The sequence below is a fragment of the Anguilla rostrata genome, chromosome 1 (genome assembly GCF_018555375.3).
Source record: "Anguilla rostrata isolate EN2019 chromosome 1, ASM1855537v3, whole genome shotgun sequence".
Taxonomy (NCBI): domain Eukaryota; kingdom Metazoa; phylum Chordata; class Actinopteri; order Anguilliformes; family Anguillidae; genus Anguilla; species Anguilla rostrata.
In genome coordinates, this window is record NC_057933.1 from 23,306,419 (window position 1) to 23,319,631 (window position 13,213).

The window sequence follows — 13,213 nt, forward strand, 5'->3', positions numbered from 1 at the left end:
TGACAGTATCCTCCATTACTGTTCCATCCAACCTTCTCTGTCATTTTTCTCTCCGGTAGAGAGAGCGCGGGGGTTTGCTCTACTGCTGTTCACTGTAGCATAGCCTTATCTCAAGAGCATTTCTTTACAAGCCCAGACAGCACAGAGAACACAGCAGCTTTGGTCATCATGGTCATTAACTGAAATTGGGCTGCAAAATCCGCATCTGGCCCTTTAAGGAGGAGCCAGTCGCTCGCACAGCAACCAGACCACCTGACTGGGCCAGTGTGGCACTGCCGCAAACTGAGTGACAGCTCGCTCAGCCAATCCCATGTGGACAGCACAGTAAGCACAGGGGCACAGAGATAGAGGGGAAAAAGACACCAAGAGCTAGAACGAGAGAGAAGAAATAGAGAAAGAGAAAACAGATATGAAGATTGGGAAAGAGGGAAGGAAACGGCTGGCACCGGCCAGGCCCTGTTGCCCCCACTGTGTGGAGCTGTTTACCCTTCAGGCGTGAAGCGAGCAGGGGAATAAACACAGCAATGACTTCCAGGTGCCTTCCCAATCATGCGCAGACGGTGGCTCACACATGTAATACACGTCAGACGGAGAACGAATGCACCCCTTCAAGAGTTCTGTGTCCTCTCAGACACCTTTAACCAGGGTTAGTTGTGCGGTTTGTAAAATTATTTATATTGCGGAAACATTTGATATTTTCCTCCTTAACCACTACACCACAGTGCCAGCATGTGTGTGTGCGTGTGTGTGTGTGTGTGCGTGCGTGTCTGAGGGATAACTGGCAGCCATGTGTCCCGCACATGCCGTGCGTGTTTGCGTGCACACGTGTGAGGGAGGTCAGGCGTGCGGTGAATCTGAAGCTGACGAGCAGCAGAGAGCCTGGGGAGCTGATGCACGGTTCCTGGCGAGGTGCCGGAGTACTGTGCCTCTATTATAGAGTGTACTGTAAACAGGGACGGTAAACTAGGTGAATAATGCGTGGAGTGCAATCAGGTGATGCATGGCTGGGGCAAGGTTAGGGGCACTTCAGGGTACTGTGTTAAGGGGAGCTAAAGTGGGCTACATCCAGTCACGGATATCGCGGGCTGTAGGGCCATTACGGGACATTACGGGGTATTACGGTTGATTACAGGGAATTGCGGGGCCATTGTGGTGTGTGGCAGGCTGCTACGGGGGCCACGGGATACGGGCAAGCCCGCGTTGAGACTGGGGAAGGTGGGGGGGAAAGGTGAGGTTAGGAGCGGTGACACGCGGCGAGATCCGGCTGGCACTCACGGGAAGGCTGGAGGGTCTCTCCTGCTGGCCGAGGCCCATCATCATCTCCTCCTGGCCCTGCTTGGCGGGGGCGAGCGGGGGCTGACCCCTCGGCCCGTAGCTCTCCGGCTGAACCTCCTGCGGACAGAGACGACCACCGCCTCGTTAGACCGCGGCTACGCACAAAGAACGCGGGGGCGAGGCGACGGAGGGAATAAAGCAACGCGCGGCAAATAAAGGAGAGAGAGAGAGAGAGAGGAGGGAGGAGATCACAGAGAGACGGACAGGCGAGAGAGCGGAGAGAGAGAACAGAGAGAGAGAGGAAGCCTTTTAAACACCATTAGCCGCGTTCAGCCTTTCAGTGCCTCAGACAGCAGAATGGCAGGAAATTCATTGCCTTTAATTAAACTGGCAGGAATAGCTTTCGCACAGCGCGCGCGGGGAAGGAGATTTAAAAGCGTATTTACATTCCATTCCGAACCGTGCTAAGAGTGGCAAAGGCACTTTCATGCAAAAGAGTTCTTCATTAGGGAGTGAGTCTGAGGTGTTTTAAACACCGGGAAACCTGCAGGAGAAACTACGACAGGACCGCGTGAAATAATAGCCCTCGTAAAATTCTAATGGTCGGGATTATGTCCACGTTACGAACCCAAAGTTAACGACAGGCTACGTGGTGCTTCTTTCTCACATTCTAAAAACATATAGCGCCAAAAATGATGCCGTGGTTTTCCAGAAATGATGTAGATGTCAACAGAAATGAGACGAGCTGGTAGAGGTGCACCAAAGATGAATATGAAATAAACTTCCGACATGCCGCAGATAATTTGGATGCGCCACACAATGCACTGAACTGACACGCACGCACGCAGACACAAACACACCCCGATGTTTCCCATTTAGAAAGCAAGCAAGCACTGTTTATTGTAACTGTGGTGTAAACACACCACATCCGTTATCTTCAGAATGAAATTTCAGTCAAATTCAATCAGGGTCAAACACAACCATTCACAAAGTGAGAAGTTGTGCATAAATCCGGGTATGTAAAGCAAATACCGTATTTCTCTTGTGTACATAAAGTAAAACTAAAAATGCAAAAACAGTGAAAAATGTAAAAAATAAAATAATTTACTTATTCGTTTCCTTTCTCTTTTATTCGTTCTCTTGAAGTTTACTGTTTGCGGTCAGCATTGTGTTTTTTGAAGGGACGCTCGCGTAATCTCCCTCTCTTTTTAAAAGTTCACTCAAAGTGCCGAGCTGACAGACACACACGCAAAAAAATGGACGCAGAGCGCTGGCTGCTGTATGAAAATGCGATCATTTACAATCTGCCAGGAGGAGGAATAACACCACATCAGCTGCTTCGCGCTCGCTGCCGCGGTCCGAATTACACGCAACGCAGCGGCTCAATCTCTCAATGCCAAAAAAAAAACGGCCCCACATCTTAAAGGCCTTCAGTCACCGGCGCACTCGGGGGAATGTGTTTGTATGATTATATCCTCTCGAGCTGTCAAATAAGATTTAAATTCTTACAAAACAAATAGCTCCATTTCGTTTTAAGGCTTGCTCCTAAAAAAAAAAATAAAAAAATACTTTTTTCTCTGTCCGAGCCACCTTTTCTCAGGCTAATGATTTTGTCTCCGGTTCGGCTGGTTTTGGCGAAAAGCCCAGTAAGCTCCGTATTTATTACACCTCCCGGAAGTAATTCACGCTGTAAAACATCTCGGACAAAAACGTGTCGCTTCCTAAAATAAGCAAACACTAACAATGAAAAGGGGGGGGGGGGGGGAGACGGAAGGGTAGCCTGAATTAGTGACTTTTCAAACAGACTGAGGGGCTAAATGGTTTATGGACACTTTCCTCAGTCGGGCTACCCTGAAACCACAGGAAAACTGACCCGGCGCAGATCACGCAATTCCCAGGAGGAGTCCGTGCCCGAAAACGCAGCTTCGCAGTACGAGTCATTTCAGTTCCCCGTCTGAAACGCTCTCAGATAATAACCGTGACTGACAGACACATGGCTATGACACCAAACACAGGGTCTCCGATTCGGTCGGCTCATAGTACCACCTCACCCGCGCCGAAGCACGTCCCACTCTTTGTATGGAGTGCACGGCGCTCTGCTTCTGCAGCCCCACGCACACCCACCCGGCCCCATCCCTCCTCCGGTAACACTGGTTCTGTACTGCAGTTTGTAATTCTTACACATTCAGATGCAGATTGGCTCAGATGTTGCCACAAATGTTGGACCACGATGGGGGAGGGTGGACCCATCAGCCCTCCAACGCACACACACACACACACACACACACACACATAGAAGGATTGGCTGTATCAGTACATGACTCTTGACTCACCAGCAATCACACAATCTTCAGTGATTCACTAGACGACTCATCACGTTGGTGCCCCACAGCCTCGCCATCAAGCGAACAAGAAGTCCTCTGCCAGCTACGTATGATTCAGTATTATCTCTAACATCTTTAGACAGTGTTATTCTTCTGTATACAACAGATCGCATAAGCAAAAGAGTACCGAGAGTTGATTTCTTTGACCTGGTAGCTTTGAGCTTGACAGCGATATCTTCAACTCAACAGAGCTAGCAAGCCAAAGACTAAGAGAGAGATTGGGCAGTTAAACAGAGATGCTGCTCATTACACAAATATGTATTTTGTCAAGCAAACAAATTTAAAGAGAAAATGATAAATTATCGTCATTTAAAATGGTTAATTAAGTTTTTCGGGCTGTACAAGTTCATTTAATTCAGTAAGCCAACCTGGGCTTGTCTCACTAGCTAGCTAATTTACAGCTTGGTTCAGTCATGCATTGCGACTATTTACAAATCACTGCACTTGGATCTTTACAATAAAAACAAACAATCGTAGCTTTAAAACATGGGGAACCATAAGTAAAAAATATACCAAGATAAAAGGAGGACAGAGACATGAAGTGGAGAAAAGAGAAAGAAAGAAAAAGAGTCTAATGTATTCTGAATCCGACACACTTATTCTTTCCTAACCATGTGACCTCTGAATGGCAGCCAATCACGGGAGAGTGCTCGGTAATGTTGTAAGAAGTAATCTCCGGCCCACGGCAGATACCGGCAGACATTTCGAGGCCCGCGATAAACTCCGCCAATAAAAAGGTTACGACAATTAAAAGCAGCTCTCGCAAATTACAGAGTGGAAACCTTTCACACGCGCGGCGTAGTCTTATCGCCAAGCAACCGACATCCTCCACGCGAACCGCCACCCCCCGCTCCCCCCAAAATGGGGCTCCTTTTACGATCCGGTTAATTAAAGGAGTTCCTCGCTAATATTCAAATGCTGACCAGTTAATGACATCGAACTCCGAGCGGCCCCCCTTGCTCCTCTCTCCCCCGCGGCGGGGCGATCCCCGGCCCTCGACCGCCACCGCGCGTGTGATTACAGCTGCGGCGGCGGGGTCGGCGGGCCAGCGAGCGCCGCACGGCTTTAATTAACCCCGGGTAAGGGGGCGGGTCTCGCTCGCCGAGGGGGCGGGCCTCGCAAGTCCGCGGCGCGCCATGGCGAAGCCAAAAAGAGCGGTTTTTATTCTCACGTCCGCAACTGAAAATGTCTCTCATTGTCTCGCTCTTATTCTCTCGCTCACATGTGCGTGCGTTTCTTATTCTCTTTCCTCAATATAAGAATGAAAACATAAGAATGTTATGTTTTCATTCTTATATCTGTACAACAGTTTGTCAGCAGAGAGCGAATACGCAGCTGCTCACATGCAAGGGAAATACAACATGCAGGTTTAAATACAGACTCGCTTCGCATGAGGTCTACTCCTCTGAAGCATCGGCTGCACAGCTCAGCCAGCGGACTGCAGAAGTGAAATGAAGCAATGGCTGGCAGAGTGGCCTTCACAGGAGATCACGCGCGCTCGTCTTTGCTTTCCCAAACTGACAGGGGACGTGCCGGAGCACTTGGGACAGGCCCACAAACACAACTGGGCGTTCCATATCCGGTAGACCGACACCCGACGGCAAGAGATGAAATGTAGGAAAAGACCGAAAAAAAACCACAAGCACTTCATGTGTGTTTAAAATATCATCAGTGGAACAGATGGAGGCCCTTCGTGGGCCTGCGAGGGTCTGAAAGCTGCTTGGGAGCGTTGAGGTGTGAGCTATTGTTATTCATCACCTGCTTTCTCCACCATACCCCGCGTGCCGTGGCTCACGTCTCTATTTCCCACAGAATTTGTGCGAAGCAAACAAGTTGGGGGTTTTATCCAAAGGTCAGCCCGTGCAGAGATAATGCTCCATTCCTGCAGGCGGACGGCCTGGAGCCGGCTGACCTGCGTAAGTGGAGGGAGATAGGCGGCCAAATGTTTCAGAGCCTCCATAAACAAGATAAAAAGCTGCATTTGATTAAAGCAGAGCGTGTGTGTGTGTGTGTGTGTGTGTGTGTGCGCGAGTCAGTGTGTGTGTGTGCGCGTGTGCATGTATGTGTGTGTGTGCGTGCGAGTGTGTGTGAGAGTGTGCGTGAGAGCATATGCATGTGTCAGTGTCTGTGTGCATGTGTGTGTGAGAGAGTGTGTGTTTGTGTGTACGTGCGAGTGTGTGCATGTGTCTGCACGTATGCATTTGTGTGTGTGTGTGTGCGTGCATGTGTACGTGTGTGTGTGTGTGTACTGTTTGAGCATTGAGAAAGTAGAATGCAAGCTTGTGTAATTTTGAAGCGGCTTCGTAACAGGCCAAGTTGTCTGCATCTGACATTTTGCACATATTCGCCTGCTGTCCAGTTCTTAGATATCAGTTTTCTAGAAACCTTTGACCCCATCATGCACCCACCGCTCCCCTCCCAAGCCATCCCAATCCTACGGCCCCCCAATGAGCTGGCAGTGTGACACAAGAATTGCTGGGAGCTCTCCCTATCCCTCTCTCTCCCTCCCATTCTCTCTCCAATCTGACAGTCAGTTTGCCAGGAGAGGTCATTGTGACTGAGCCAGCTCTCCCCCTGCTCTGATGAGAACACAAACCACATGTGCAGCATTGGAAATACACAAACACACACACACACACACACACACACACACAGCCACACAAACAAACACAGATAAACACACACAAACACACACACAGAAACACACACAAACACGCATGCACGCACACATGCTGCTTCCTATTCATCTTAATCGCTGACTTTTTAGTTCATTCATTTGTTTACCCTCTTCAGAACACTTTCACGGGGAATCCATTTTGCACGTCAGTGATTTAATAAAATAAATAAAATGAATGAAGTGAGAGTGCTTTCACAAGTGCCCTAATCCAGTGAAGGAGAAGAGGCAAGCTTTATGGCAGCGACTTGAAGGACAGCGGTGCAGGCAGAGGGTCGGATGTTTGCTCTGATCAGCACGATGACGCACAGGAACACAGCAGTGTGATGAAGTGGGGGGGGAGTTACTTTATTCTGTACCGTTCTGTATTTCTGTCCCACAGTATGTATCTGTATGTATTATAAGGTGCTATACACCAAATACAATGTGTTATTATTATTATTATTATTATTATTATTATTATGAATAAGCTGGTACGTTTGAATCTTGAAACCAGTAGAACTGAATCTTGAATTCCAAGTGAGGCTCTGCTATTGGGCCTTTGAGCTAAAGGTACTGTCAGAAAAATGCTAATGCTTTCAGCCAATCCAAAAAATGAGGTTAGGCTAATGAAAATGCACGGATGTAAATTGGATTCTAGTGTTTGTTTTGTTTTTAATTAAGGAAGAATAAACACTGTATGCCATTATGTGTATTACATTTAATTTAATGACATGTTAATTCACCCATACACTTCCCTACGTTTAATGATGAGCAGCCATTTGCAAGGATGATGAGGGAAGTGGGAGACATTTGAGTTGGAAACTGGGAATAGTCAGAAGTTTTTAACCTGCAGCTCCTGGATCAGCTGACCTCTGCCATGGTCCTCAGCAGGGGACATAGAAATATGGAAGTCAGGCTTATCTGTTTGGAGAGAACGTGGGGCTACAGGTAGAAGCAGAGGATTATGGGAGTCAGGCTTACCTGTTGAGAGGGAGTATGGGGCTGCAGGTAGGAGTGAAGGATTATGGGAGTCAGGCTTACCTGTAGAGATGGACTGTGTGGCGGCAGGTAGGAGTGAAGGATTATGGGAGTCAGGCTTACCTGTTGAGAGGGAGCGCGGGGCTGCAGGTAGGGGGGCTGTGTTGGGGCAGCAGGCTGCTGGGACTGGCTGAAGTATGGAGGCTGACCCTGCTGGCCAAACTGTGGTGGCATCTGCTGAAACAGCCAATCAGAGTGCAGACATCAAGTCAGAACAAATTCTCCCACCAAATTCGCTTTTTCTCTCTCTCTGTCCTTTAAAGCCCTTCCTCTGACATTTAATCTCTGCCTACTCCATTTCATCCCTTCCCATAAAAATGCAGAAAACAGAAATCTAGTGTGGTACAGGACCCGAAAGGTTCCAGAATCAGCTCCCCTATTGGGTATGCGCCGTTTTACACTTTGACAACAAATCCAACTGATTTTCATATGAAAGAAACTATCAAGCTAATTGAATTAATAATGTGCAAATACCCACCAGTACAAATGGTTAATCTGTACGTACCCAATTGTGTGAATGAATGTGAAAATACGCAGCTGCATGACTGGACAATGCGTAAATATCAATGTGTACTGATAAAGACTCCATAACATAACATAAAATAACATAACATAACATTATGATGAGAGCAGAGCTTTCAGCCCAACATGTCCGCCATTTTTCAACCACCAAAGTGTACAAATGTACAAATATGCAGCTATAAGAAGGTACAATGTGTGAAATGTAAGCCGAGCAAAAGTTTTAATGGTTCTGACACATAAGGCTCCATACAGACAGCCACGCTGACAGACCCTGCTCTCCTCCACAGTTCAGTCACCAGCTGTCCCAATCCGACTGATTCAGCAACATACCAAACCAGCAGCTGCAACAGCACCCCAGAGCCGCGCGAACACAAAGCCTTTCAGAGGAGGCCCGCTTTTGCAATCCCCGTGGGCCGCCTCCCGAAACGTGCGCGGCCTGCCGGATTGCGACAGGCTGCGGAACGGCGTAGAGGGAGAGAGGACAGCGGGCGCGTCGCGGCCAGACCCGGCGGCGACGCCAAGCCGGGCGTCGTGCAGGGGGTTTCCTGACAGGCTCTGTCACGTGCGCCAGGGCCGCAGCGTAGCGTTTGGGACGAGGGCGTGCTACGAGACACTTTCACAGCACATTCTAATAAGCAGCTGTATGTGACCGGGGAAGGGGGGGTCTAAACTGACAGTCTGTACCAATGTGCCTTTTAATGCTGGCCTTGAACTAGACGGCTTCTCGACAAGTCTGACATACATTTAACAGTAATCTGCCATAAGTCATTGGTTTTTAGTCCTAGAGGTGCTTACATCTTAAGATTCTGCAAAGACTGGGAATCATGCAGCTTCACACGTTAGGCTATATGACTCCAACAGGATTCTTTTGCAGATTTTTTTTGTTCTTGGCCCTCCTCTGGTATGCTGATGTCAGACAAAGACAGCGCACCTACTGGCTGCTGGCAACGCAGGCTCATAAATTGCGTCATTGACCATCACAAACCTTTTGAGCCAAGATCGAAGATTTCATTTTGTCAGAACGGTCATGACGAGAAAAAGCCTGTCACCTATCACAAATTTGGTCGAAGCCGTCTTAATACAATCTTACACTAATCATGAGTCGTGATGGGGCACACGCCAACAGGTGAGACCGGCCAAATTTTACTACAACTTCTAAAACTGAAATCTCTTCCAGTATGGTCAAATGTAAGGTCAGAAAAAGCCTTCCCGTGTCGCAGGGGCACCACCGCACCCTCCCGAATCACAACCTCATTGCTGATGCCTGGCTGCATTCGGTTTCAAAAATCCACATTACAGGCACTCTCATCCAGAACAACCTAAATATGCCATTGTGAAGAACCACCTCAGTGTATATCAAGCCTTCACGGTCAGTAAAGAGTTAATTGGCCTCCTCTCTTGGTTTTGAACTGTAATGATGAACCGGCCCATTCTGCTATAAAGAGTGCAGTGGCATAACCGGTCACATGACCTCACTTTCTCCCTCTGCAATCCCACTGTGGCCTCCAGGGCGGCACGCTTTGAGAACCCAAACTGCCAGAGGCACAGGGAACATCTGGGCACAGACTACCGCCCCTCGGTCATAAACATGTCTGTCCTCCCTGTGCTTCTCTACACTCTGAAATACACACTCTGCTCATCAAAGGTCCACTATACAAGGCTAACTGGACATGGCCCTGAAGCTTTTGAGCGTGCGCAAATTTTCTGAATAAATTCGATTTATCAATTAAACTGCGCATGTGTGTGACATACGCAACTTTGATTTTTTTTTTCCCCAAGTGTACACAGGATCTGGGCTTGAATACAGAAAGCAAGCCCAATCCCAGTTTACGCTTCAGCAAGATTTTCAAGCTGGCTAAAAAGAAAGTGCTTAAAAATGGAAACAATAGTTATGGGATGCAAAGCTTAAATATGAACATCTGCAAAAAGGAAATGCCGAATGTGTGTGCGTCACTGGGAGGAGCTAAACGTTTTCCAGCCAATGAAAGCACAAAAAACCCAGGAGACTGTGTCAGTGATCTGGCAAGGTCCACAAACTAGGATTATGGTGTATGCCTGTCTTTGTGTGTGTCCTTGTGTGTGTGAGAGAGGCTACATGTGTATGTACAGTATGTACAGCATATAGCATATGTGTTGGGCATGTAACATAGAGCAGCCAGTGAGCACAGGCAGAGTGGGAATTTTATGGCCCCGAGTCATAGCAGGTTTCTCCAATCTGAATGACATATGGGTTCAGCCAACCAGAGCGCTGTCACATTAAATCCCACAACCAGCCCTGGCGGGAATGGAACTGGCACTAAAGTCCTGTTCTGTCCACTGCACACTCTACTACACGCTGCTCTACACAATGCACGATACCTATTACACACTGCCTGCTCAAAACTGGACACTGCCTACTACACACCGCTCTAAACAATGCACACTACCTCTTACACACCGCCTGCTCAAAACAGGACACTGCCCATTACACACTGCCTGCTAAACACTGCACACTGTACATTACACACTGCCTGCTCAACACTGCACACTGCCCATTACACACTGCCTGCTAAACACTGCACACTGTGCATTACACACTACCGGCTCAACACTGCACACTGCCCATTACACACTGCCTGCTCAAAACTGCACACTGCCCATTACACACTGCCTGCTAAACACTGCACACTGCCCATTACACACTGCCTGCTAAACACTGCACACTGTACATTACACACTACCAGCTCAAAACTGCACACTGCCTATTCCACACAGCCAGCTCAACACTGAACGCTGCATACTTCACGCTGCTCTACACAACGCCTGCACAACACAGCACACTGCTTGTCATAGACTGTAAGCACCTCCCTCCAGACATACACTGAGATTTCAATACCATATTTCACCTACATCTGCAGCCAATACTGAAAATGCACACATAACATGTATAATAACCAAGCTTGCATGATAAATGCCAGATTGAACCTTCTCTGAGAAACTGTGTACAAATCACAGTTGACTGCACCTAAAAAAGTTACCTCTGTAAATCAGAAGGGAACAGGGGTCAGCCAGTATAGCAGGACTGGACTGGGTCCAGACAGCACGGTCTGCTACTGACATAGTTTATGAGTCCAGTGCCCCGTGTATATTTTGCTCTGCTACATTTTTGTTTATCGTTGTGTGTCGTTAATAAAGATATAGTGCAATATCATTTTTCATTTCAGTAATTTTTCCTATGGTTTTTCATGCGTTACCTTTTTTGGTTAACTGATAAAAAAAACAATCACACGTGGACACACATATATATACAAGTGCACAAACACACGCCTACACACACACACACACACACACACAAACAGACAGGCCCATATGCAAGCACATTAAAATTATTAATAGAAAATCAAACTGCACCTGTGAATATTGGCAAGCCGAGACTTCTGCAGAACAATGATAATTGCGCTTTGGCAGAGTGTGTAAACCGCACATTACAACACTAAGCCGCTTCTCTTGTGGTTCAAATTAGGGGACGTGATTAAACATGACATGGTTGTGTAACTGTGAGGAGCGACAATGTACAAAGAGGGCTATTCCTGCTGTCAGTCTTACCATTAGATCCCTGTCAGAGCAGAGACTGCGGCGGAGATACAACTGATGGTGCTTTTGGCTCCACAAGCCTGTCCTGTTGCCACATAGCTACAGGCCTGGCCTTTGCTATTTAACTATTAACCACGGGACCTCGCTGCTGGCTCACCACCAAGGGGTTGTGCCATTGGCTTGCAAACATAGGGCCGTGCCATTGGCTCAATCGAGGGGCTGCACTCTTGGCTCATAACCATGGGAACGCACAAGATCTAACAGGACATCATCAGGCTGTTTATGCATGCAAGCCATAACCACATCGAGAGGGTCTCGCTTCAGAAAGGTGGCCGCTCGTGGGTGGTGCGGCCACGTGCTTCGGAAGAGCGTCATTTGAAGATCGAGCTTGGGCTCCGCCCGTCCCCCCTTTTCCTTGCCCCCACTCCACCTACAGCTCGCATCGTGACCTGACAGTTTGAGTGTTGCTGGTAATTACAGTGATGGCTGCCGGTGTCAATACAGGGCTGTGAAGAGGGAGTGCCCTTTACTGCCGCAGTGGCAGGCTGGTACCCTGACTTACGTCTGAAGTGAGAGCGGCGGTAGACGGTCACAATGGGCTCATACCGCAGCCTTGGAAAGCCCAAACGCAATCTCAAATGATCAAGCACAATCGATCCATAAAAATCCATTCATAATTATCCCATATAATGAAGATGAATTTTGTGACAGACAATTACAGAAATAATTAATCTTACTGCAGCACATTATGCCTCTTTCTCCTCAGTCACAGCAAATGGAGATCTTTTTTTTTGGTTTGGTAGCTCCGAGCAGGGAAATGGGTGGGAAAAAAATCCACCAATATGATTTATCTTTTGGGGGAGGTTGGGAGGAATGCTAAAGGAATCGTCACAGAAACCATATGAAGACTGAAACACTGGTACCCAGACCACTGCAGGCCATTAATGACTGACGGCTGTTACGTCTAACAAAGTACGTCTCGTCCAACAAACCAACAACATAATAAACACACAAACAGCCCTTCTGGTCAATGAAATCACTAGACGGGTCAACATCATCTCACGCTATGATGACATCATACCCCACCCAGACAGCTATGTCTCACATTTGGGCTGTGCGAGCACAGTCATATCAATGGCTTATGGCCACACCCTGCAAGCCCTCCAGAAAGCTTCATCTTAAAACAACAGAGAGAGAGAGTAATGACTGTCACACTTAAGATGGGGGCCATTAGACCCACTGACGCTCGTGTGCTCCACGCTAATTAATTGATCCCAAAACTTCATCCATTCTGCAGCTGGAGGAAATTAATCAGCCAGAATACAGAGGCTGTGTCCCTTTTTTTCCCCTCCCTTTCCATCTCTTAATGTCTCCCAATTTAATTGTCTTCTGCAAACGCCTAAGGACTAAGCGCCAGATCATAGAATGGACTTTGATGCTATTTCTTCAGAATTTCAAAGGACTTTCCCTGACCTATTTCCCTGAGCTTTTCATTTACCTATCCTGCTTCGCCGCTGACTTCCAAATAGGCTACCTTGCAACAACTCTGACCACAAAACCTTTTTAAATTAGTTACCACCATTTTCCCCCGATGCGTTTTCAGTACGCTCTCAAAACGGAGGTGTTAAAAACAACACATAAGGCGTCACTTTTTTAACACACCTCCCTGCCTAGTTAAGGACAACACATCTTGTGTTTCGTTCAATACAGTCTGTGTTAAAAAGACTCCCTTTGCAACACATAAATTGCATATCTGTAACACAAG

General features: G+C 47.6%; 1 protein-coding gene across 6 annotated transcripts in view; it reads right to left on the bottom strand.

The window, feature by feature from the left end:
• Positions 1-13,213, bottom strand: part of LOC135252477 (AT-rich interactive domain-containing protein 1B-like) — a 118,159-nt gene that overhangs the window by 80,813 nt on the left and 24,133 nt on the right. For 3 of the 6 annotated variants that reach the window (XM_064330600.1, XM_064330592.1, XM_064330573.1), the window contains exons 3-4: positions 7,417-7,530; positions 1,276-1,392 (exon numbers count right to left, since the gene is read on the bottom strand). In XM_064330600.1, the coding sequence (XP_064186670.1) occupies positions 1,276-1,392; positions 7,417-7,530 (231 nt within the window). The remainder of the gene's footprint in view (positions 1-1,275; positions 1,393-7,416; positions 7,531-13,213) is intronic. The other 3 variants (XM_064330583.1, XM_064330620.1, XM_064330609.1) reach the window with 3 other exon arrangements.